Source organism: Rhinatrema bivittatum, chromosome 19, assembly GCF_901001135.1.
Source record: "Rhinatrema bivittatum chromosome 19, aRhiBiv1.1, whole genome shotgun sequence".
Taxonomy (NCBI): Eukaryota; Metazoa; Chordata; class Amphibia; order Gymnophiona; family Rhinatrematidae; genus Rhinatrema; species Rhinatrema bivittatum.
The window spans coordinates 31,096,343-31,118,243 of record NC_042633.1 but is presented as its reverse complement, the minus strand read 5'-3'; the positions used below and the strand labels follow the sequence as shown (position 1 = coordinate 31,118,243).

The following is a 21,901-nucleotide window of genomic DNA, read 5'->3' as shown; positions in this document are numbered from 1 at the left end:
TATCCAACACAAGGAACCATGCTTTGCTATGTAATGTTATGTTATTCTATACCATCTTCCTCGAGACAGGTTACAACAAACAAAATAATGCAGTAATCAAATACATCATAACTGTAATAATAATACATAACATCAATACAATACATCAAATACATAGAACTCCTTCCTAAAATATAAATACACCCATAAATACAATAATATATTAATGCCCTGGAAATGTAACAATAAACACCCCACTCTCATTAGGGAGGGATACGCCCATACTTCCTAGTTTGCATGTAAGTCAAAAACCTTACATTACAAAACCTGGAAGTTTATGTAAATATTCTCTTCCACTGGGATTCATGCTGAAAAAGATAACAGCAAAAAAGTGTACTTTACTTGCATTCCCGGTCTTATGTCACAAGTTTGTGACCAAGAAACTAGTAAATGTGAAGAATCTCCTATCAGCAACCTTATACACTATGGGGCGGATTTTAAAAGCCCTGCTCGCGTAAATCCGCCCGGATTTACGCGAGCAGGGCCTTGTGCGCCGGCGCGCCTATTTTCCATAGGCCTGCCGGCGCACGCAGAGGCCCGGGACTCGCGTTAGTCCCGGGGTTTTTTGTCGGGGGCGGGGCCGATCGACGTGGCGTTTTGGGGGCGGGCCCGGGGGCGTGGTTTCGGCTGGGGCGGTCCGGGGGCATGGCCGCGCCCTCCGTAACCGCCCCCGGGTTGCGTCTCGGCGCCGATTTTGGGCAGCCGGCGTGCGCCGATCCAGGATTTTATAAGATACGCGCGGCTACTCGCGTATCTTATAAAATCCAGCGTACTTTTGTTTGCGCCTGGTGCGCCAACAAAAGTACACAAACACGCATTTTTTAAAAATCTACCCCTATAGATTTCACTAACCTTATTCTGCTGGGTAATATGACACCAGCTTGCACTATGAGGAAGAGAGATCGAGTTGGATCTCGTCAATGGATCAGTTAAACTGGATTGGAGACATTCTTTCTTCTCCATTTCCAACCTTGTATGTGGCTCAGCTATTGAAAGTATTGCAGAATGCACCTTCAGATATATCGTCTCGCCTTCCCTTGTTTGAAAGGCGGATAGGATAGGGCCTCTCCTACTATGTCACACATTTTTCCAGACTTAAACATCAACCACGTTGAATCTCGGCAATATCGTCTCAAGAACTCAGTGGCCACATAATGGTCTTAACTTTGAGAATGTGGAAATCCCATGGATAGATAGAGGATTTCATGTATGATATGCCTTGTGCATGCCCCATGGATATCTAAATTTGGTGCCGGCCTTAGGTAAACATTGTATTGTTCATTTTGCTCTCTATGAACTCCACCAGCAAGACAGAGGCATTTTGATTGTTTCCTTTTGTTTGATTCGTTTTGTTTTACGTCATTCTGTTTTAGTTTGCACAGGAGGATAACGCTGAAAAATGTGCATGCACCCAGATATGTGTGTTTATGGATGCACAAAAATCTGCTCCCATATCTCATAACCTGCGTACACATGATATACATGATTATCAGGTAAATAATTGGCCGAATACATGTGCAAATAACCCCTTGCAAAGTTACGCCTACTCCAAAGCAAGGCATAACGTGCACGTGATAACTTATGTGCTTAAAGGTGCATTTTAAAATCCCAATGTGCACATCAATTAGGGAATGGGTGAATATGTCAGGCGGGCATGCACTGAGTGGGTTTGAAATGCTGCCCGGATATGCACATGGGCGGGGCTTGGACTGTGCAGGGCATGGGCGGTGCATGGGCATTTCGAGCAGTTTATGCACGCAGGCGCGTGTCCACTTAAAATTAGGCGCAGTCGTGCACGCAGCCAGGCCGTTTTATAACATGTGGGCATCTATGCGTGATTATTATAAAATAGCCGCGTCCCTGAGCACGGGCTGACGAATGTGCGCACATGTGCACCGCGCGCTGCTTTGAAAGTTACCATCTTACTCTTTAAAATGAAAAAGCATGCACATAAGTTACAACTCTGCCCCGACTCCACCACCTGGGGGAGTGCAGGCTAAAGAAACATGGTGGTCTTGATGACTGGGCAAACTGGTGACAAACTGGTTAAATTGGTCTTTTCCTTCACACGCGCATGTTATAAAATCTCCTCACTTGAGCATGTAAATGCTTAAAATTAGGGGCATGCATACACCTGCTAATCCTATTTTATAACTTGCATGCAGGATATAAGATTTTAGCATATGTGGCTGCGCGTCCATGCACACACATATATATATATATATATATATATATATATATATATATATGGACGCCCGCGCACATGTTTGAAAGTTACTGTCCCTGTGTGCACAAAAGTACTCATGGAGCTGGGACATGATTGTGCTCTTATGTATTCCTGATTGAGTTTCAAAATACCACTGACATGCTTAAAAACAAGGTTTCATTCGTGAAAGTCGCTTTGAAAATCACGTCCTTGGGATCTCCAAGTATCTCATTAAACTCTTTCCATGTATCACTGGTGGGCTTATTGCTCATGGAACACAAAGAGTTAATCTTCCTATTTGTAAAATGCTGAGAAAAAAAATAAAGAATCTGAGATTAGGACAAATTTGTGCGTTTCCTCCCGTACGTCCCAGAGGAGAGGTCAGGCTGTGATTATCAGCAGGACCCGTTATTATAACTCACGCACCTACTCATCACGTAATGAGCGCAGGAAGACACCTGCGTACCACATTGCATGTTTGTGCACCATTGCAGGGCCAATGAAACAACCTCCAGGCAGAGAACATATAAACTCATTGCCTCTAATCATGGATGAGTTGCAGTTATTCGAAGGTGAGAACATTATTAGCATCCTCTCCTCTCCATTTTTCAAACCCTATTTACTGCACCTCTCTCTTCTTCATTCCTTGGTCTTCTTCGGATCCTGCTCTCTGTGCTGGATCTTTCTACAGCTATTTCATCGTCACTTCTCTCTTGCTTCACTTTATGCTGTTCATCTATTTTTGAACCTTTGCCTTGTATCTTCTCTTTAGAGCTCACATTCTGGGTTTGATTTCACTCTCATTAGGTGTCACTTTGCTTAATTTGCATCTTTCCCTTTATCTCTGTATCTTTTGTGCTTCTGAAAGCAGCGTTTGCATATGAGGGCAAGGAAATGAGACCTTTTGATTGGCTGAGTTTTCTGCTGCTTTCTGCTGTCATGGGAAAAGCCTCAGTGCCAGGATGCAAGCTGGAGCTCCAGAAGATGACCCCGTTCACCATGGATGGAGACTTTGTCCTTGGAGTGATTGCTTTGACTCATACTGGGTTGGTTTACCCAACCCATGACTTCAGAGCGACCCCTAAGCCAGCACGCTGTGAGGGGTAAGACTTTAGTTTGATTGCTAAAAGAGACCTGGAATTTAATTGGTAGTAAACTGGGGCCCAGGTTACAGATCAAGCAGCACATTAGAATGAATATCTTACGAACATAAGATTTTCCATATTTGATCAGATCAAAGGTCCATCAAGCCCAGTATCCTGTTTCCAACAGTTGCCAAGTCAGATCACAAGTACAAGTCAAGACTCCTAAAGGTTGACAGATTCCTGTTGCTTAACCCCAGGGATAAGCAATGGATTTTCCCATGTCTTTCTTAATCATGGTTTATGGACTTTTCTTCCTAGAACTTGTCCAAAACTAAAACCCAGCTAAACTAACAGCTTTTACCACATCCTTCAGCTACAAATTCCAGAGTTTAATTATATGTTGAAGAATAAAATATTTTCTCTTCTTTGTCTTAATTACCTAGTAACTTCATTTTGTGTCTCCTCGTCTTTGTACTTTTTGAAAGCGTAAACAACTGATTTGGGTTTAAATGTTCCACTCCACTCATTATTTTATTGACCTCTATCATATCCCCCCTCAGCTGTCTCTTTCCAGCCTGAAGTGCCCTAATCTCTTTAGCCTTTCCTCATAGGGGAGCTGTTCCATCCCCTTTAACATTTTGGTTTCTCCTTTCTGTACCATTTCTAATTCACCAAATCGTTTTGAGATGAGGTGACCAGAACTGCACACAATTCTTAAGGTGCGGTCTCACCATAGAGAGATACAGAGGAATTATGATATTTTATTTTATTCTGCATTTCTTTCCTAATAGTCCCAAGCATTCTATTTGCTTTATTGGACGCTGCCACACACTGAGCAGAGGATTTCAACATATTATCCACAATGATACCTATATCCTTTTCCTGGGTGGTGACTCTCATTGTGTAACTATAATTTTGGTTGTTTTTTTCTGTGTGCATCACTTTGCACTTGTCCACATTAAATGTCAATCTGCCAGTTGGATGCCCAATCTCTTAGTCTTGCAAAGTCCTCTTGCAATTTTTCACAATCATTTTGTAATTTAACAACTTTGAAAAATTTTGTATCACCAGAAAATGTGATTACCTCAGCCATTATTCCCATCTCTAGGTCAGTTATAAATATGTTATAAAGCAGTGGCTCCCTTATAGATCCATAGGGCTCTCTACTATTCACCTTTGTGCTTTGAGAAAATTGACCATTTAGCCCTGCTCTCTGTTTTCTATGTTTTAACCAATTCTCAATTCACAATAGAACATTGCCTCCTATCCCAAGACTTTTTAATTTCCTTAAGAGCCTCTCATGAGGTATTTTGTCAAATGTTTTATGAAAATCCAGATACACTGCATCATCTGGCTCACCTTTATCCACATGTTTATTCACACCTTCAAAAGACTATAGCAGATTTGTGAGGCAAGACTTCACTTGGCTAAATCCATATAGACTTTGTCCCCTATGACTATCTATATGTTCAGTAATATTATTCTTTATAATAGTTTTAACCAATTTTCCCAGCACTGTCATCAGCCTCACCAGTCTGTAATTTCCTGGATTCCGGAAATCCTTTTTGAAAATTGATGTTACATTGGCCACCTCAAATCTTCATGTTGCATAGCTGATTTTATAGATAGTTTATATATTACTAATAGTACATCTGCAGTGTAATTTTTCAGTTCTTCAGCACTCTGAGATGTATACCATCTGGTCCAGGTGATTTGCTTCTCTTTATTTTTTGAAGTTGCCCTATTTCATCTCCCAGGTTCACAGAGATTTGTTTTGTTTCCTCTGAATCATTCCCTTTAACTATCACTTCTGGCATTGGTTTCTACCTTACATCTTCCTCAGTAAACACAAAAGGAAATAATTTATTTAATCTCTTCCCTATGGCCTTGTCCTCCCTTAGTGCCCCTTTTACCCCTCGATCATCTAATGATTGGACTCCTTCGAAGGCTTTCTTGCTTTGAAAGTACTTGAAAATGTTTTTATTCTGAGTTTTTGCTTCTTTTCAAATTCAGTCTTTGCCTTCCTTATGAATGCTTTGCATCTGACTTGCCAGTGCTTTTGCTGTTTCCTGTTTTCTTCTTTCGGGTCCCTTTTCTATTTTTTGAAAGATGTTCTTTAGACTAGAGTAGTCTCTCTCTCTCCTCACCTTTTAATCATTTTGTCAGTCATTTGGCCTTCCTTCCACCTTTTTTACTGTGTGGAATAAATCTCATGTGGGTTTCCAAGATGGTATTTTTAAATAACATTCATGTGTAATATAAACTCTTAACCTTTGCGGTTGTTTATTTCAGTTTTTTCCTAGCCATTATTCTCATTTTATCATAGTATCCCTGTCTAGCATAAAAAACGGCAACTACATGGCCAGGATTCTCTGGCAGAGTGCACAGTAATGGTGGCTATTTAGTTGAGACTGTGATGAGAGCATCAGACTAGCAGCTGTGCCTCTCTGGCTGGCTGCAAGCAGACATTCAAGTAGCTGGGTCTGTCTGTAAGGCTACTCAGGAACCTAAGCAACTAAATGTTCGGGTAATAGCTACAATAGTATTGCAATGCAGGCTACTTAGATTACTACCAAGTTTAGGAGTTAGGAAAAGTGCATTCTGGTGGTAAAGAAGCAGGGATCTGCAAAATGGTGAAATACAAAAGAAGAAGACACAAAGACTGTCCTGGATAAAGAGAAATCTGTGGCTGACAGCAGGGAAGTATTCTTAGTGTGGACCGAAAGGCTGGGAAGACAGGATGGGCCAGATTTTTTCTGCCATAGTCTACTATAATACTATGCAATGATGTAATCAGTCATCATAATAAGAAAGTAATGACGGCAGATGAAAACCAAACGATCCATCCAGTCTGCCCAGCAAGTTGTTCATGGTAGTAACTGCCGCTCCATGCAGGTCTCCCCCATGCCTTTTGTTAAGGGAAGTAACTGCCGCTCCGTGCAGGTTTCCCCATGCCTTCTGTTAAGGGAAGTAACTGCCGCTCCGTTCAGGTTCTCCTATGCCTTCTTTTAAGGGTAGTAACTGCCGCTCCGTGCAGGTTCCCACATGCCTTCTGTTAAGGGTAGTAACTGCCACTCCGTGCAGGTTCCCCCATGCCTTTTGTTAAGGGAAGTAACTGCCGCTCCATGCAGGTTCTCCTATGCCTTCTTTTAAGGGTAGTAACTGCCGCTCCGTGCAGGTTCCCACATGCCTTTTGTTAAGGGAAGTAACTGCCGCTCCATGCAGGTCACCCCCATGACTTTTGTTAAGGGAAGTAACTGCCGCTCCATGGAGGTTTCCCCATGCCTTCTGTTAAGGGTAGTAACTGCCTCTCCGTGCAGGTTCCCCCATGCCTTTTGTTAAGGGAAGTAACTGCCGCTCCATGCAGGTCACCCCCATGACTTTTGTTAAGGGAAGTAACTGCCGCTCCATGGAGGTTTCCCCATGCCTTCTGTTAAGGGTAGTACTGCCGCTCTGTGCAGGTTTACCCATGCCTTCTATTAAGGGTAGTAACTGCCGCTCCATGCAGGATCCCCCATGCCTTTTGTTAAGGGTAGTAACTGCCGTTTCGTGCAGGTTACCCCATGCCTTTTGTTAAGGGAAGTAACTGCCGCTCCGTGCAGGTTCCCCCATGCTTTCTGTTAAAGGTAGTAACTGCCACACCATGCAGGTCACCCCCATGCCTTTTGTTAAGGGTAGTAACTGCTGCTCCGTGCAAGTTACCCCATGCCTTTTGTTAAGGGAAGTAACTGCCGCTCCGTGCAGGTTTCCCCATGCCTTCTGTTAAGGGAAGTAACTGCCGCTCCGTTCAGGTTCTCCTATGCCTTCTTTTAAGGGTAGTAACTGCCGCTCCGTGCAGGTTCCCCCATGCTTTCTGTTAAAGGTAGTAACTGCCACACCATGCAGGTCACCCCCATGCCTTTTGTTAAGGGTAGTAACTGCCGCTCCATGCAGGTCTCCCCCATGCCTTTTGTTAAGGGAAGTAACTGCCGCTCCGTGCAGGTTTCCCCATGCCTTCTGTTAAGGGAAGTAACTGCCGCTCCGTTCAGGTTCTCCTATGCCTTCTTTTAAGGGTAGTAACTGCCGCTCCGTGCAGGTTCCCACATGCCTTCTGTTAAGGGTAGTAACTGCCACTCCGTGCAGGTTCCCCCATGCCTTTTGTTAAGGGAAGTAACTGCCGCTCCATGCAGGTTCTCCTATGCCTTCTTTTAAGGGTAGTAACTGCCGCTCCGTGCAGGTTCCCACATGCCTTCTGTTAAGGGTAGTAACTGCCACTCCGTGCAGGTTCCCCCATGCCTTTTGTTAAGGGAAGTAACTGCCGCTCCATGCAGGTTCTCCTATGCCTTCTTTTAAGGGTAGTAACTGCCACTCCGTGCAGGTTCCCACATGCCTTTTGTTAAGGGAAGTAACTGCCGCTCCATGCAGGTCACCCCCATGACTTTTGTTAAGGGAAGTAACTGCCGCTCCATGGAGGTTTCCCCATGCCTTCTGTTAAGGGTAGTAACTGCCTCTCCGTGCAGGTTCCCCCATGCCTTTTGTTAAGGGAAGTAACTGCCGCTCCATGCAGGTCACCCCCATGACTTTTGTTAAGGGAAGTAACTGCCGCTCCATGGAGGTTTCCCCATGCCTTCTGTTAAGGGTAGTACTGCCGCTCTGTGCAGGTTTACCCATGCCTTCTATTAAGGGTAGTAACTGCCGCTCCATGCAGGATCCCCCATGCCTTTTGTTAAGGGTAGTAACTGCCGTTTCGTGCAGGTTACCCCATGCCTTTTGTTAAGGGAAGTAACTGCCGCTCCGTGCAGGTTCCCCCATGCTTTCTGTTAAAGGTAGTAACTGCCACACCATGCAGGTCACCCCCATGCCTTTTGTTAAGGGTAGTAACTGCTGCTCCGTGCAAGTTACCCCATGCCTTTTGTTAAGGGAAGTAACTGCCGCTTCGTGCAGGTTACCCATGCCTTTTGTTAAGGGTAGTAACTGCCGCTTCATGCAGGTTACCCCATGCCTTTTGTTAAGGGTAGTAACTGCCGCTCCATGTAGGTTACTTCCTGTTAAAGTTAGTACGTGTCGCTCCATCATATTAGTCACAAATATAAATGTGATTCATGGCCCCTGTTAGAGATAGGATGCTGGGCTTGATGTTCCATTGGTCTGCCCCAGCCTGTCAATTCTTAGGTTCTTATCTATGCAAATGTGAAACGTCTATAATAAGACCACATGCCAATGTAATATCTGATCTGTATTAGGTTCTATGTAATGGTTGTATAGCTATTAGAAAGGAGGGAGGATTCTGTTGATACAAGATAAAAATGCGATAATTACTTTCCATCTTTGTTTAAACATAAGTTAAATAATAAAAATAATGCGATAATTACTTTCCATCTTTGTTTAAACATAAGTTAAATAATAAAAATAAAAATCAAGTAATTAAGAAAAATAAAAAGATAAAACAAAAGACAGTAAAAGTTAGAGATAAATACAATTCATTTCAAATCCCTATGCAAAATTGTATGTACTTTCTTAATAAACTAAAAACTAATACTCTGTACTTAACTCAAGTAAAAGAGGGGAAAAAAATCAATCCGAATGCCTCTATAAAGAGGTATGTTTTTAATGCTTTTTAAAATTCTTTATGATTTGATATTAATCTTAAGGCATTTGGAAGTGCATTCCACATGATAGGACCTGCTACTGAAAAAGCCCTCTGTCTTTAGCCGAACTGAAGGGATTTCTAAAAGATTCATATTAGTGGATCGTGATTGTCTTGTGGGTTTATAAAGCCATAAAGACGTGCACAGCCAGATATTATAATGATTATTTAACAAGTTATGTATCAATGATAGTATTTTGAATTTGATTCTAAACGTAATCGGTAACCAATGTAGTTTAGGGCTTGTTATGATGTTTTATTCCGTGGAAGATGTTTCCTTGCTTTTTTGTTTATTATTTTGACACTTATTGTAGTTTTCTGAAGTATATTTTGTTTGATGATTTGATTTATTGTTAATTGTGAGTCACTTTGGGTAAGGCAGGATAAGAGTTATATAAATGGCAGAATAATATGATGACAGTAGGTTGGTTTATTCCCAACAGTTTTCAGATCCGGTATTATCGTCACGTATTGGCCATCATGTTTGCCATTGAAGAAATTAACCAGAACCAGCATCTTTTGCCAAACAACACCCTGGGCTTCCATTTCATGGACTCTTGTTCTTCAGAGGTAGTCGCTCTCCAACACACTCTGCTGCTATTGTCGGGGAAAAACCAAACATTTTTGAATTATAAGTGTGAGGCTCACCTGACTCTAGCAGGCATCATTGGGGAGCTCTATTCTTCAGTGTCTGAGGTCATGGCCAGGATACTTGGGGTTTACAGGATCCCACAGGTATGAAATTTCTCTATGTTTCTGTCAAAGAGTCATTGGGTTACCACTTGATTCCATCTCATCTTCACTGTCAATTATTCCCTCATTGAATTCCAGTTCCTTCATGTCTTAGAAGCTGGAATGACATGTCCATAGATCTAAGAAGGCAAAACACAGGACAAGCTCAGACTGCAGTTGAAATGGAAACATTTAAAAAACTCTGACAATTTCTCACCAAGTTACTAATATGTGTTATGCCTCCTGTGAATATATATGAGAGAGATGATGTAAATCTTTCTTTTCAGATCAGCTTCTTAGCACAGCACCCAATGCTGAGTGATAAGCTCCAGTTCCCATCTTTTCTACGCACCTTCCCTGCAGGCACCCTGCTGCCCAGAGCTATTACCCAGCTGCTTCACCACTTCAACTGGACGTGGGTGGGAATCTTGTTTTCCAATGCAGATCTTTCCAGCCTGCAAAGTCAGAAGTTACAGCAGGAGGTGGTGGAGAATGGTGGTTGTGTGGCTTTTCTGGAGAAGATTGATGATCGCTACCCCAGAGAGAGGCTGGTGAAAGTGGCGGAGGTGATTCACCAGTCCTCAGCGAGTGTGATTGTGTGCCTCTGCTTTGAAGTCCAATTCAAGCCTATGCTGGAGCTCCTTTACCTCAGGAACATTGCTGCCAAGGTCTGGGTCTTCTCATCTGCATTTGAAATGAACCCTCATTTGTTCACCAGGGAGTCCTGGAGGCTGCTCAATGGCAGCCTGGTGTTCATTGGATCCACCAGTGATATCCCCCACTTCACTAATTTCCTCCACCACATTTGGCTTTCTGCACACCCATGGGACACCTTCGCCAAACTGTTCTGGGAAAAGGAATTTGGGTGTCAATGGAAGGGACAGAACTTGACTCACGTGGTGGCAGGGGATAACATCATCCCATGCACAGGTGACCCAGCGCTCTTTCAGTTCACTGATTTAAGCGGTACCTATCACGCTTACCTGGCTGTTTACGCTTATGCACATGCCCTACACAACATGATTTTGGAAGGACCCATGCAAGATACTTTTGAAATAGACTCCAACATTCATAATCTCAAACCATGGCAGGTATTGGAAATAGTAACTGGGATTATTATAAATCTAAATGCAAACAAGACCCTGCTGATATTTAACATGAGAGGTTTTGAAACATATATGTGGATGTTCAACTAGATCTTCACTGGTTTCTACACAAGCTTCCAAAGTGCAGGGGAGAAGGCATAAAATTACTGTTAATTATCACATTTTAAATTGGTATAACTGGTGAAAGGTACTTGGTCAAGGTCTTACAGAGAGACACTAGCAGACATGGAGAGGTCAGAACTATGGCTCAGGGAGGCTGATAGGCTCCCCCATTATCACCCAGAAAGGCAATGAATAAACCAGGATTTGAACTGTAACAGAGGGAAATTAAATGACTCTCCCAAGGAACAGGGAGCTTAGGTGATCTGCTCAAAGTCACACAGGGACTCAGTGGCTAAGCATGAAATCGAACTGAAGCACAGGGAGATTAAGTGACTTTTCTAAGGTCACATACATGTAGCCTCCATCCTTTTCAGCTCTTGGGCATGGGGCACACAGGAAGGGTCACAAACCACCTTTGACCCCATGATCTCCCTGGTACCCTCACAGGGAGGAAAAGATGTGCATGTCAAGGCCTTTAGAGTTGCTTCTCCTCACGGGGTCTTTCTACACATCAGTCCAGCAGAATCCTATAAAGTGCCACAGGAATTCCAAAGTTGTTTTTCAAATAAACGAACCTTTTGCTTTTTCTGATGGTGAGGAAAAACAAAGTCCATCTGATGTTCAGAAAACAATAAGCCCAGTCTCTTTCCATGAAACTTTAACAGATTTCCAGTCAGCTCGACGGGACCCGAACCTCTCTCCCTATACCTTGTGGTAGAGCGGGCTTCTCTTCTCCTTCCTTTTCTGCGGTCACTTTCTCTCACACATTTCACAATCTCCACAGGCAGCTCCTTTTTTTCCTGTTAGATAGGACTCCAGAACCATTTGTCCAAAGAGCAATTTCTTCGGACAGGCAAAACCTCTCCAGGGGGAAAAAAAGGCTTTCCTATTAGTCTCGTCTAATAATCAGCCAACTCACTGGACCTCTATCCCTGAACTCTGAGACTTCTCCTCTCCTTCCACTGGCACCACTCCATGAGGCGAGGGCTACCCCACAGGGACTCCAACTCCTGCAAATCTCTTTTCCACTCTCCGCCGCATCCGCAGGGATGCAGAGGTTTTAAATTCAGTGATTCCTTCCGGTGGGGCTCTTCCTTCACACTCCTACATTATTCTGACATTATTACAGGGGTCAGGATCTGGTTGAGACCCCTGACCGCACACTGTGGGCACTCAGACCTGCTGTGGCCACCGCTGCCATTTTTTTTTTTAGAAGAGCCAAACTGCTTACAGGGAGCAGAATTTGGCAACTTTTTACACTGAGAATTTGTGGCAGTGTTACAGTTCTTCTGATAGATACATTGAAATATAAATCACTGGATCCCACTCTCCTCAGTTTTAATGGTATTAGATATGTTCTATCTATAAGAAGCTTGAATTAGCCATGACATGTGGATGACACCAAATGGACTCGCGTCTCCTAACTAGAAGTGTTAGCTCTATTGAACATATGTGGGAATACCGTGCAGACATTGCTTCACGAGCCAAATTCAGTGATGGCAAACTCCAGTCTTTGAGCGTGCACAAACAGGCCAGGTTTTCAGGATATCCACAATGAATATACATGAGAAAGATTTGCATACACTGCCTCCATTGTCCTATTAGGGCGCACTAACTCTGAAATTAGAAAACTAGGTAGTGCGCACTAATGGACATAATGCACACTAACATCTAGTTAGTGCACACCAAAGTCCCATTAGTGCACACTAAGCCTGTAAATAACATGAAGTTAGTGCGCACTAACTCCAAAATGAGGGAAACATGAAATAAATACCTCCCGAACCATTATAAAAACAAAATTTGACAGATAAACTGAAACGAAAACGACATGAAAAAACATCTATGCATATCCCTAGTTTTCTGTTGTCATTGAGTCTGCCTAAAAAGGCAAAAAAGAGAAAAATGTATTTGAATTCTCCTCCTGGCATGGACCACATATCACTGGACAATGTTTTTCAAAGCTCCATGCTAACCACTGTTATCTATACTCACCAATTCTATATGGTGCAATATGTACATGCCTGCATCCAAATACTGAAGCCTTTCTTACAAACTATTACCCTGTTGAAGAATGCATATTCTTTGAGTCTTTGAGCCATTCAACTTCATTTCACATACCTCCTGTACCTTAATTGGAGCTCGGCATATAATCCTACATGTCTTAGAGAAATCAAACTTACACCACCAAGCATGCAATGTGTCATAACTGGGACTGGATCCATCCATTCAGGTTGATCTGGGTGAGGTTGCAACTTTAGCTGGATGCCTGGGGAGCTGGAGGCATAAGAGAAGGAAATTATTTATTTATTTATGTATTTATAGACTTTTCTTTGCCGACATTCGTGAGGCACATCATACCGGCTTACATTGAACTGAAAGGAGGAAAATACAATGAACAGAATAACATGTCATAGTTAAACGCAAATGGTGTACGATATAAGCATCGTAAAAAGATTCTGAGATTATATATAATAACATAAAAGAACTAAAATTAGACTTCTGGTGGGGTAAAAGTAGATGTGATTGTTCATAGGGGAATTCATAAAGGTTGCATACATTTATAGAAATTATTTACCTGTTCAGGATAATGATTTGTTTTCATCACTGAATAGATTCTCCATTATCTGAAGGTTGTGCATTTCACAACAGAATCCAAAAAGCAAGTCTACTTTGATGAGAATGGAGATGTGCCTGCTGTCTTTGACATCATGAATATCCAGATACAACCGGATGACTCCAGCCAAGTAATAAAAGTGGGTAGATACGATGCCAGGGAATCCCCGGGGGATGAAATCATTCTGAACACCACTGCCATCGTATGGAACCAAAATAACCAGGTGAGGAGTGACAACTAATGCAGTTGATGATGGTAGATAAAGATCAATTGGCTCATCCTGTCTGCTCAGCTTTTCTGGTATGTACTTGTAAGGGTATGTCCCCGCTGTAAGCTGTTGGTTTGACTGCTTGTCGCTCCTTTTCTGTGTTAGCATTTTGTTGATTTCCTCTTTGATTCTCTGTGATCCTGGGTAGACTAGCATACAGGTTCTCATAATTATGCCAACACCCTCCTTCTCATATCCATCATGTCTTACCCCCAAATGTTGTAATAATTTAAATATCCTGCCTCCTATGATCCCATGGACTTTCTGTAAAGTACCTGGCCATTCTAGCCTGCCAGTAACAACTCATTTGGTTTCCGAGGAATTGTAGTCTCCTGGTTCACACCCAGTTACCACATAGCTTTCAATGTCTCTAGCTCATGCTTTCTTTATCCATTCTACCACTTTCCTCTACATCTATCCCAAGCATGCTTGAATTCTATCATGGTTTTAGTCATTACAACGTCTTTCCGTAGGCTAATCCAGCCATGAGAGGAGGGGGTACCATCTTAATGTACAGTTTTCTAGTTGTCTGATTTGCCAGATAGCAGGGTCTGAGGGCTTGTATCTAAAGTCTAGGAAACAAAACCAATAGGGTTTGATTGTTATTTATCATGGCCCCAGGGGAGGTTGCTTCTTCCCACTTTGATTTAGCAGATTTTCCTGCTGATTTGAAACTTGATCTTTATATTGTTTTTGTATTGGGGGATTTTAACATTCGTTAATATATGCATCAGACCTATGATTTTATTGCAGCTATGTCTGTATTAGGTCTTTCTCAGCAAATTGGTAGGTCCCACCCATTAACTGGAGACACCTTTGATTTCATTTTATTATGATGATGTTAATATGGATAAATGATATGGTGATATCCCCAGTACCTTGGAATTACATTTATTTTCTTAAATTTGTGGTGATGATTCACGCAGAGCTTTGAGAACTTGAAAGATAAGTCATGACCCAAACCAGAGGTAGAATAAACCCTCTAAAATTTGATGAAGCAATGAAGATTCAAGAGATGGAAAAGATACAAGAACCAGAAGCTACCAGGGTTAATACATGGAAGAATAACATGGATTAAGCCTGGATTAAATTGCTCCCTTAAGAAATAGCTCGATGTGGAATCAGGAACCAGTTTCCTGATTCTCTGAAGAAATTTGCTTCTCAAATCCAGACATCTAGAACATTGAGGTAGACATAGGCAATACAAGCATCCACTAACTGGGATTCCTCCTGCAGCTCTTTGATTTCCAAGGGCAAAAATCCCATCCTCTGTCCTCTATCTGTGGGTGCCAGACTTTAAATCTGATCTTAAGAATATTGCTGGCATATATCTAAACTGGATTTAGATAAACTTTCATAGTTAGACTATATGTTAAAAAAAACAATTGATGGGGCCAAGATATAATATTTCTCCTCTGGAATTCTGGCAGTACAGAACAATATTAAGGATATGCTAATGACCTTCTGCATTCCTCCTCACATGGATGGAGGTGTATTTAATCAGATTTTGATAGTCAGAACTAAGTTCTTTGCAAACAAAATAAATTATATATGTCAAGAATCTGGAGGATACAATTCAACAACCTTCAGAGATCTTCGGAGCTGCCTACTTTCCAATTTCTGAATATAGGAAAAGTTGTCTTAATTTTGGGGAAGATTAACTCCACCACGTGCCTAAATAATCCATGCCTGGGCTATTGAGGCCCAGGATGCCAATAAGGCGTTTGACAGGACTCAGTGGCTTCTTCCAGGTGTTGGAGAAGTTTGGGTTTCCAGATGAATTTAATAAATGGGTGTGAGCCCTCTACATGTCCCCTAAATCGTATATTTGGATTAATTATCGGCTCACATCTCCTTTCTCAGTGTCTAGTGGAACGCGACAGGGGTGCCCTCTATTGCCTCTCTTATTTGACATAGCCATTGAACCTCTCACCCAGACTATTCGTGATTATCAGGGGATACATGGAGTCAACGTTGATGGGGTCCAGCATACATTTCCTCTTTCGTTGCAAACAATTATTTGGCTAAATTACAGCCGGGTAAAAACGAGGCGTTCTAGAGCCGTTCTGGGGCGTGACGACCTTCTCCAGCTAGCGTAGCTGATTTACAGTTGGACGTGGCTAAATTAGTGGGTTACTATTCTGACCCTGGAGATGCAGCAGCAGCTCCTCTTCCCTGCGGGCAATATCGGGAAGGAGAGAGGCAGCTCTTTTGCGGCTGCATTGGCAGGGTGTACCAGTGCTCCCTAGTGTATGCTGCCCTGTTCCACCGCACAGCTCACACACTCCAAAAGCTGGCCCTGGTATGACCATGATAATGTTCTAATCCTTTTATAATTCACAGATGCCTCGTTCAGTTTGCAGTGAGAGCTGCTCTGTTGGATACAGGAAGTCTGCCAGACTTGGCCAGCCCAGCTGCTGTTTTGACTGCGTCCCCTGCTCCGCCGGAGAAATAGCCAATGAAACGGGTGAGAGCCACCTCTTGTCCTCCTGTGAGATAATGGGAGACTCTAACATGCCAAGGCTTTGAATTATCAAAGCTATGATGTGATACATTCCAGACTTTTCACAAATGAGTTTGGCTGAAACACTTTGGTTCCATAATTGCTAAGTTTGCCCATGATCCAGTCCTCGATTTACACCCATTGCATGCTAGGAATTGCAGTTCCAATTTCTGTAAGAAAGGAAAACAAATGGAAGGTCCTTAGTTACAATGGGGAAAGAACAGAGGTGTTTACGTCTCCAATGCCATGAAGCTTATTGGTTATCCTAATTGCCCATCAAACCCATGAGTCTCTCATGCTCCTGAACAGGCCCTATCCATGAGTCGCTCCCATTGTTAGAACAGCCATCTACAGAAATGTTGAAAGAGGCAACACTGGGCATTCAATTCACACTTTTCTCTTTTATTAATCTGATTCAAGTTCCTGCAACTTGGCTTCTGTGGTCCATTATTGTATAATAGAGCATCTCTGCAGGTTGGGAAAGCTTAATTGGACCAACATAAGGACACTTGTGATCTTAATATTTCATGTACGAGAGTATCTCAGGATGTTTTATGTTTTTATAATAAAGGGAATCTTCATAACTTTGATTGGAATAGTGAATGAAAACCTGAGTCACTATATAATGTTTTCAGTTTATATGACATTGAAGTCATAACCTCTAGGATATTTATGTGGCTTCCAGGCATGATATTTACAATTCATAGGGGATATGGGGAAGGTAATTTTCAAACAGCTTGCACCTATATCCACATTAACAGTTCATGAGTGCTCACAGAATCCAGTGTGCAATAGACACAAGTTATACCTGCTTTGTGTATAACTTCCTTCCTCCCAGAATACCTATATTATTTTATGCATGTAAAAATGTGAGGCAAATTGTGTTCCAGGCATACTTTTATGTGCATACCCCAGGGCTCTTTTCAAAGAGTCACTTATGTGAATAGAACTGGATTTTATGTGCACAAGTGTCTTTGATAATTACTTCCTAAGAGCTTTGTAGATTTGTTACATAGATGGACAGAAGATGCCCATAGATTGGGCTTGTAACTGGGGTTATTCCTCTCTTTCAGATATAACTGAGTGCTGGAAGTGCCCAGAAGACCAATGGCCCAATGAGAACAGAGACAAGTGCCTTCCAAAAGTCATTGAGTTCCTGTCCTACCAGGAACCCTTGGGAGCAGCTTTGGCTGCTGTTGCTATCATATTGTCTTTCACCACCATCCTCATCCTCTTCATCTTCTACCTGTTCCAGGACACACCCATTGTCAGAGCCAATAACCGGGGCCTCAGCTACCTTCTCCTTTGCAGCCTCACACTCTGCTTCCTTTGCTCCTTAATATTTGTTGGATTTCCCATGAAGCTCACTTGCATGATCCGCCAGCCTGCCTTTGGACTCATCTTCACTATTAGTGTCTCTTGCATATTGGCAAAAACAGTTACAGTGATCATTGCCTTCAAGGCTGTCAACCCTCACAATCAGCTCAGAAAATGGGTTGGGCCAAAGATACCCAACCTTATTGTTATTTGTTCCTCCCTGGTCCAATTAGCTATCTGTACTTATTGGATTTCTAGTCATCCATCCTTTCCTGAGAACAACACCAGATCTGAAAGTGGGAAGATAATAGTTGAATGCAATGATGGGTTGACCATGCTCTTCTACTGCATGCTAGGATATATGGGCTTCCTGGCCATCATTAGCTTCATTGTAGCCTTCCTGGCTAGGACATTGCCTGACAGCTTCAACGAGGCCAAGTTTATCACCTTCAGCATGTTGGTCTTTGTGAGCGTCTGGCTGTCTTTTATTCCTGCCTACCTCAGCACACAAGGGAAGTACATGGTGGCAGTGGAGATCTTCACCATCCTGTCCTCTGGTGCAGCTTTACTCTTCCTAATCTTTCTTCCAAAGTGTTATATTATTCTCTTGCAGCCAGAGAAGAACACCAAGAAACACTTAGTAGGAAAAAATTCAACATTGAAATAAAATCTAAGTAAAATGACCAGAAAATGAATGGCCTATTGGATTGATGCAATGGCTACATAATCTTTTATCTTTAGGACTGGATAGTTCAGTAGATTATGCACATGAACACAGAACACATTGCCTCTATTTATTTATTTATTTATTTATTTGTTTGTTTGTTTGTTTTTATTTACAAACTTATATGCCACCGATCTAGAGTTCTCGGCAGCTTACAATAAAACATACATAGTGCGGTCACAGACACAGTCGACAAACATGCACATCATCAAAACATAAATAAGTAATGACAGAGAAAAGCAGCAAGTTTCCTTTCAAAATATCCAATCAAATACCTGATTGAAGAGATACTACTTCAAGTAATTTCCATGGAGCTGTGGTTCTGATCCAAACAGCAGACGCAAAATTGCATTTATGATTTGAGGTAATCTGCTCAGAGCAGTGGATATGACCCTCACAGTAGTAGTTCAACTGCAATTGACCACCAAATATATTGGGGTGACCTGCATGGAGTGGCCCTGTTTAATTAGATAAACTTAAAAGAGCATGGAGAGGCTGGATATTTTGGACAATGATTTCATTGGTTTTAGTAGCTGTGATTTATTGTTGGTCTTATAAGAACCAGAAAGAAAGATGATGAGATCTAAAATGTTCTACCAGTGGAGGAGGTGAAGGCCAGACCTTTAACAGGTTATCATTAGGCTTGTGACTGACAAGGGAGGGCAGTGCTGCGGGAGGGCTTGAAAATTCAGGTAGAAGTCATTGGGGATGGGTTGCTGATGTTGGGTCTGTGTTATGCCCATTTTACACTGCACATACAAATAAGAGAGACTGATGTGCTGCTTGGCCAAGCAAAGGTACACTGCATGAGATGGCCTTCACCTGAAGAGCAGGGGTAATAAAAGTATAAAGGATTGGATCGAGATTCCCCAACCGATTTGATCCTTTCCACTGTCTTACGGGGATGTGCAGCAGAGCACACACATAACCTGTTCATCGGAGGGCCTCCTAGCATGCACTTGAAACGAAGGTTTACTCTGTTAGGGCATACAAAGATACATGGAAAAGCCAGTCAATAAAGTTGCACATCTCAACCAGGATGCAATGCTTCCTTCTCTCAGGAGTATCCTCACTATCCAGAAGAATAATGTTCACAGGGCGCACGTGCAGTCACACACACACCTCCCTATGCAACACACAGCAGAGCATCTGAACATGGGGCCTGTGTGCATATCTGTGAAATTCCCAGCTATGACCTGGAATCTCCAGATTTAGAGACTCAGCTCCAGTAAAGTACCCAAAGTTTCCAGGCCCTAATAATTATCTCACCTCCTTGGCATGGCTACTTGCTTCCATTGGTGTAGGCTGAGCATCAGCTGGACACTAGAACTTCAGCAAAAGGCAGGAAAAATCTCGCAAACTGCTGCTGCTTCCCCAGCTCCTGCAAATCATTGGCTCATTCTGCTCAATAAAACCAAGCAGCAGCAAGAGAGGAGGAGGCTAGAGCTGTGCTTCTGCTGGGAAATGCTTTCTCTGCTCCTGCTATTGCAGCCTGCACTGCACTGACCAAGATGGGAAGGGGAGGAGAATGTGTGTCAGGGATCGGCGGGAAGAGAAATAAAAAATGTGTTTGCGTGTGTGTGTGTTTGGGGGGATGAAATCAGTCAGAGGACAAAGCAAGAGAGTGTGTAGGAGCAGTGAGAAAAAAAAGCAAGAGGGTGTTTAGCGTGGGATCAGTGAGAGGAGAAGCATGTATGTGAGGAAAAGTGAAAGAGTTGGGGAGGGCAGTGAGGAGAGAAGAAGAGAATGTATAGTGGGAGATCAATTAGAAGAGTGGGACAGTGAGAGAAGTAAAAGAGAGTGCGTTTGTTGCGTGTGGTGCTGGAGAGCAGTGAGAAGGTAGTGAGAGGAGAGAAGAGAATGTACAGTGGGAGATCAATTAGAAGAGTGGGACAGTGAGAGAAGTAAAAGAGAGTGCGTTTGTTGCGTGTGGTGCTGGAGAGCAGTGAGAAGGTAGTGAGAGGAGAGAAGAGGAGAATGTATAGTGGGAGATCAATTAGAAGAGTGGGACAGTGAGAGAAGTAAAAGAGAGTGCGTTTGTTGCGTGTGGTGCTGGAGAGCAGTGAGAAGGTAGTGAGAGGAGAGAAGAGGAGAATGTATAGTGGGAGATCAATTAGAAGAGTGGGACAGTGAGAGAAGTAAAAGAGAGTGCGTTTGTTGCGTGTGGTGCTGGAGAGCAGTGAGAAGGTAGTGAGAGGAGAGAAGAGGAGAATGTACAGTGGGAGATCAATTAGAAGAGTGGGACAGTGAGAGAAGTAAAAGAGAGTGCGTTTGTTGCGTGTGGTGCTGGAGAGCAGTGAGAAGGTAGTGAGAGGAGAGAAGAGGAGAATGTATAGTGGGAGATCAATTAGAAGAGTGGGACAGTGAGAGAAGTAAAAGAGAGAGCGTTTGTTGCGTGTGGGGCTGGCTCGTTCCTTGTGCCAACAGAGCAGAAAAACACCTGGAAATGTTTAAGGAGGGCAACACAAGAGTGGTGATGAAAATGAAGGTTTTGAACATGGGCATCCACTACCCTCTCTGTCAGGAAATATTTCCTTAACTTACCCCTGGGGTCTAACCCCTTTCACCCTCATCCCATGACCCCTAGTGCCTCCTTTCCTTTGAAAGAGGCCCAGTGCCTGTGCATTGATACCTTGGAGGTCCTTAACTGTCTCTATCATATCCTTTACTCAACGCTTTCACCATACTAACATCTATGAGTTTCCTTTTTGTAAAAGCAAAGAGCCAGAAGAAATGAAGTGTGCGAAGGGAAAGTGACGTGCGAAGTTTCCTTTGTCCTTGAGTTCATGATAACAGCAGTGCAGAAGAGAAATAGAAGAAATAAATGAGAACAACTGAAGATAGTTACACAAATTACTGAGCAAATGTAACCCCCCTCTCTGGTTTAGGGGCACTCAAGGGTCCTGGAGCCAATTCCAAAAGTCTCTTCCACTCCAATACAGTTCAGGGGCCCCGGGATAGGGTTCTTTTCTAATAGGAGGGAGGCCCACGGTGGCAGGGTTGACTCTCAGTTTGTTGCCCACGGGGTAACAAGGCTTTTTCACCTTCAGAATGAGGGTCAAAACAGAAACCTTTACTGTCGGAGGTCTTAAAGAGCAAGAAGGCGCTGTTCACATCAGAGCTTGGCACACGCTGGAATTTGCAGGGAAACTCTCACCCTCCAGGGCTGGGAAAAGTAAGGTCCTCAACTGGGAAGGTTATCCTTAGTTTGAGCAGTAAAATCCTTCCAAAAATACTGATGGCCAAAAGGATTACAATCTTTGCACAGTGTTCCACCCCCCCCCCCCCCATAAGGTGAAGACTCTGGAGAGGTGTCCTCAGAATAGAATGTTAGGTCTTACTCATAGGTCTCCTCATAGGTCACAATGAGGAAAAGTCCTACCCTCTATAAATATTATCAGCAAAAATAACTCCATCACGCATGTACAGTAAATGTAACAGATTATTGTAGCAATTTTCATGAGCCATTTACCCGCATTAATTAAACTTAACATGGGTGAAATCTATTCACAATTCAATGGCATACATTGTAGCAATTTTCAAAAGCCCACTTACACAGGCAAAATGCAATTTTTACAG

General features: G+C 42.8%; 1 protein-coding gene and 1 pseudogene across 1 annotated transcript; one reads left to right on the top strand and one right to left on the bottom strand.

The window, feature by feature from the left end:
• Positions 1–342: 342 nt before the first annotated feature.
• LOC115080349 lies at positions 343–1,523 on the bottom strand (annotated as a pseudogene).
• A 1,269-nt stretch (positions 1,524–2,792) lies between these two features.
• On the top strand, positions 2,793–18,265 carry LOC115080348 (vomeronasal type-2 receptor 26-like). The gene is made up of 7 exons (XM_029584495.1): positions 2,793–2,817; positions 3,114–3,348; positions 9,400–9,691; positions 9,976–10,779; positions 13,509–13,733; positions 16,122–16,245; positions 17,355–18,265. The coding sequence occupies exons 1-7, from the start codon at positions 2,793–2,795 to the stop codon at positions 18,263–18,265; spliced, it is 2,616 nt and encodes an 871-aa protein (XP_029440355.1).
• Positions 18,266–21,901: the final 3,636 nt, after the last annotated feature.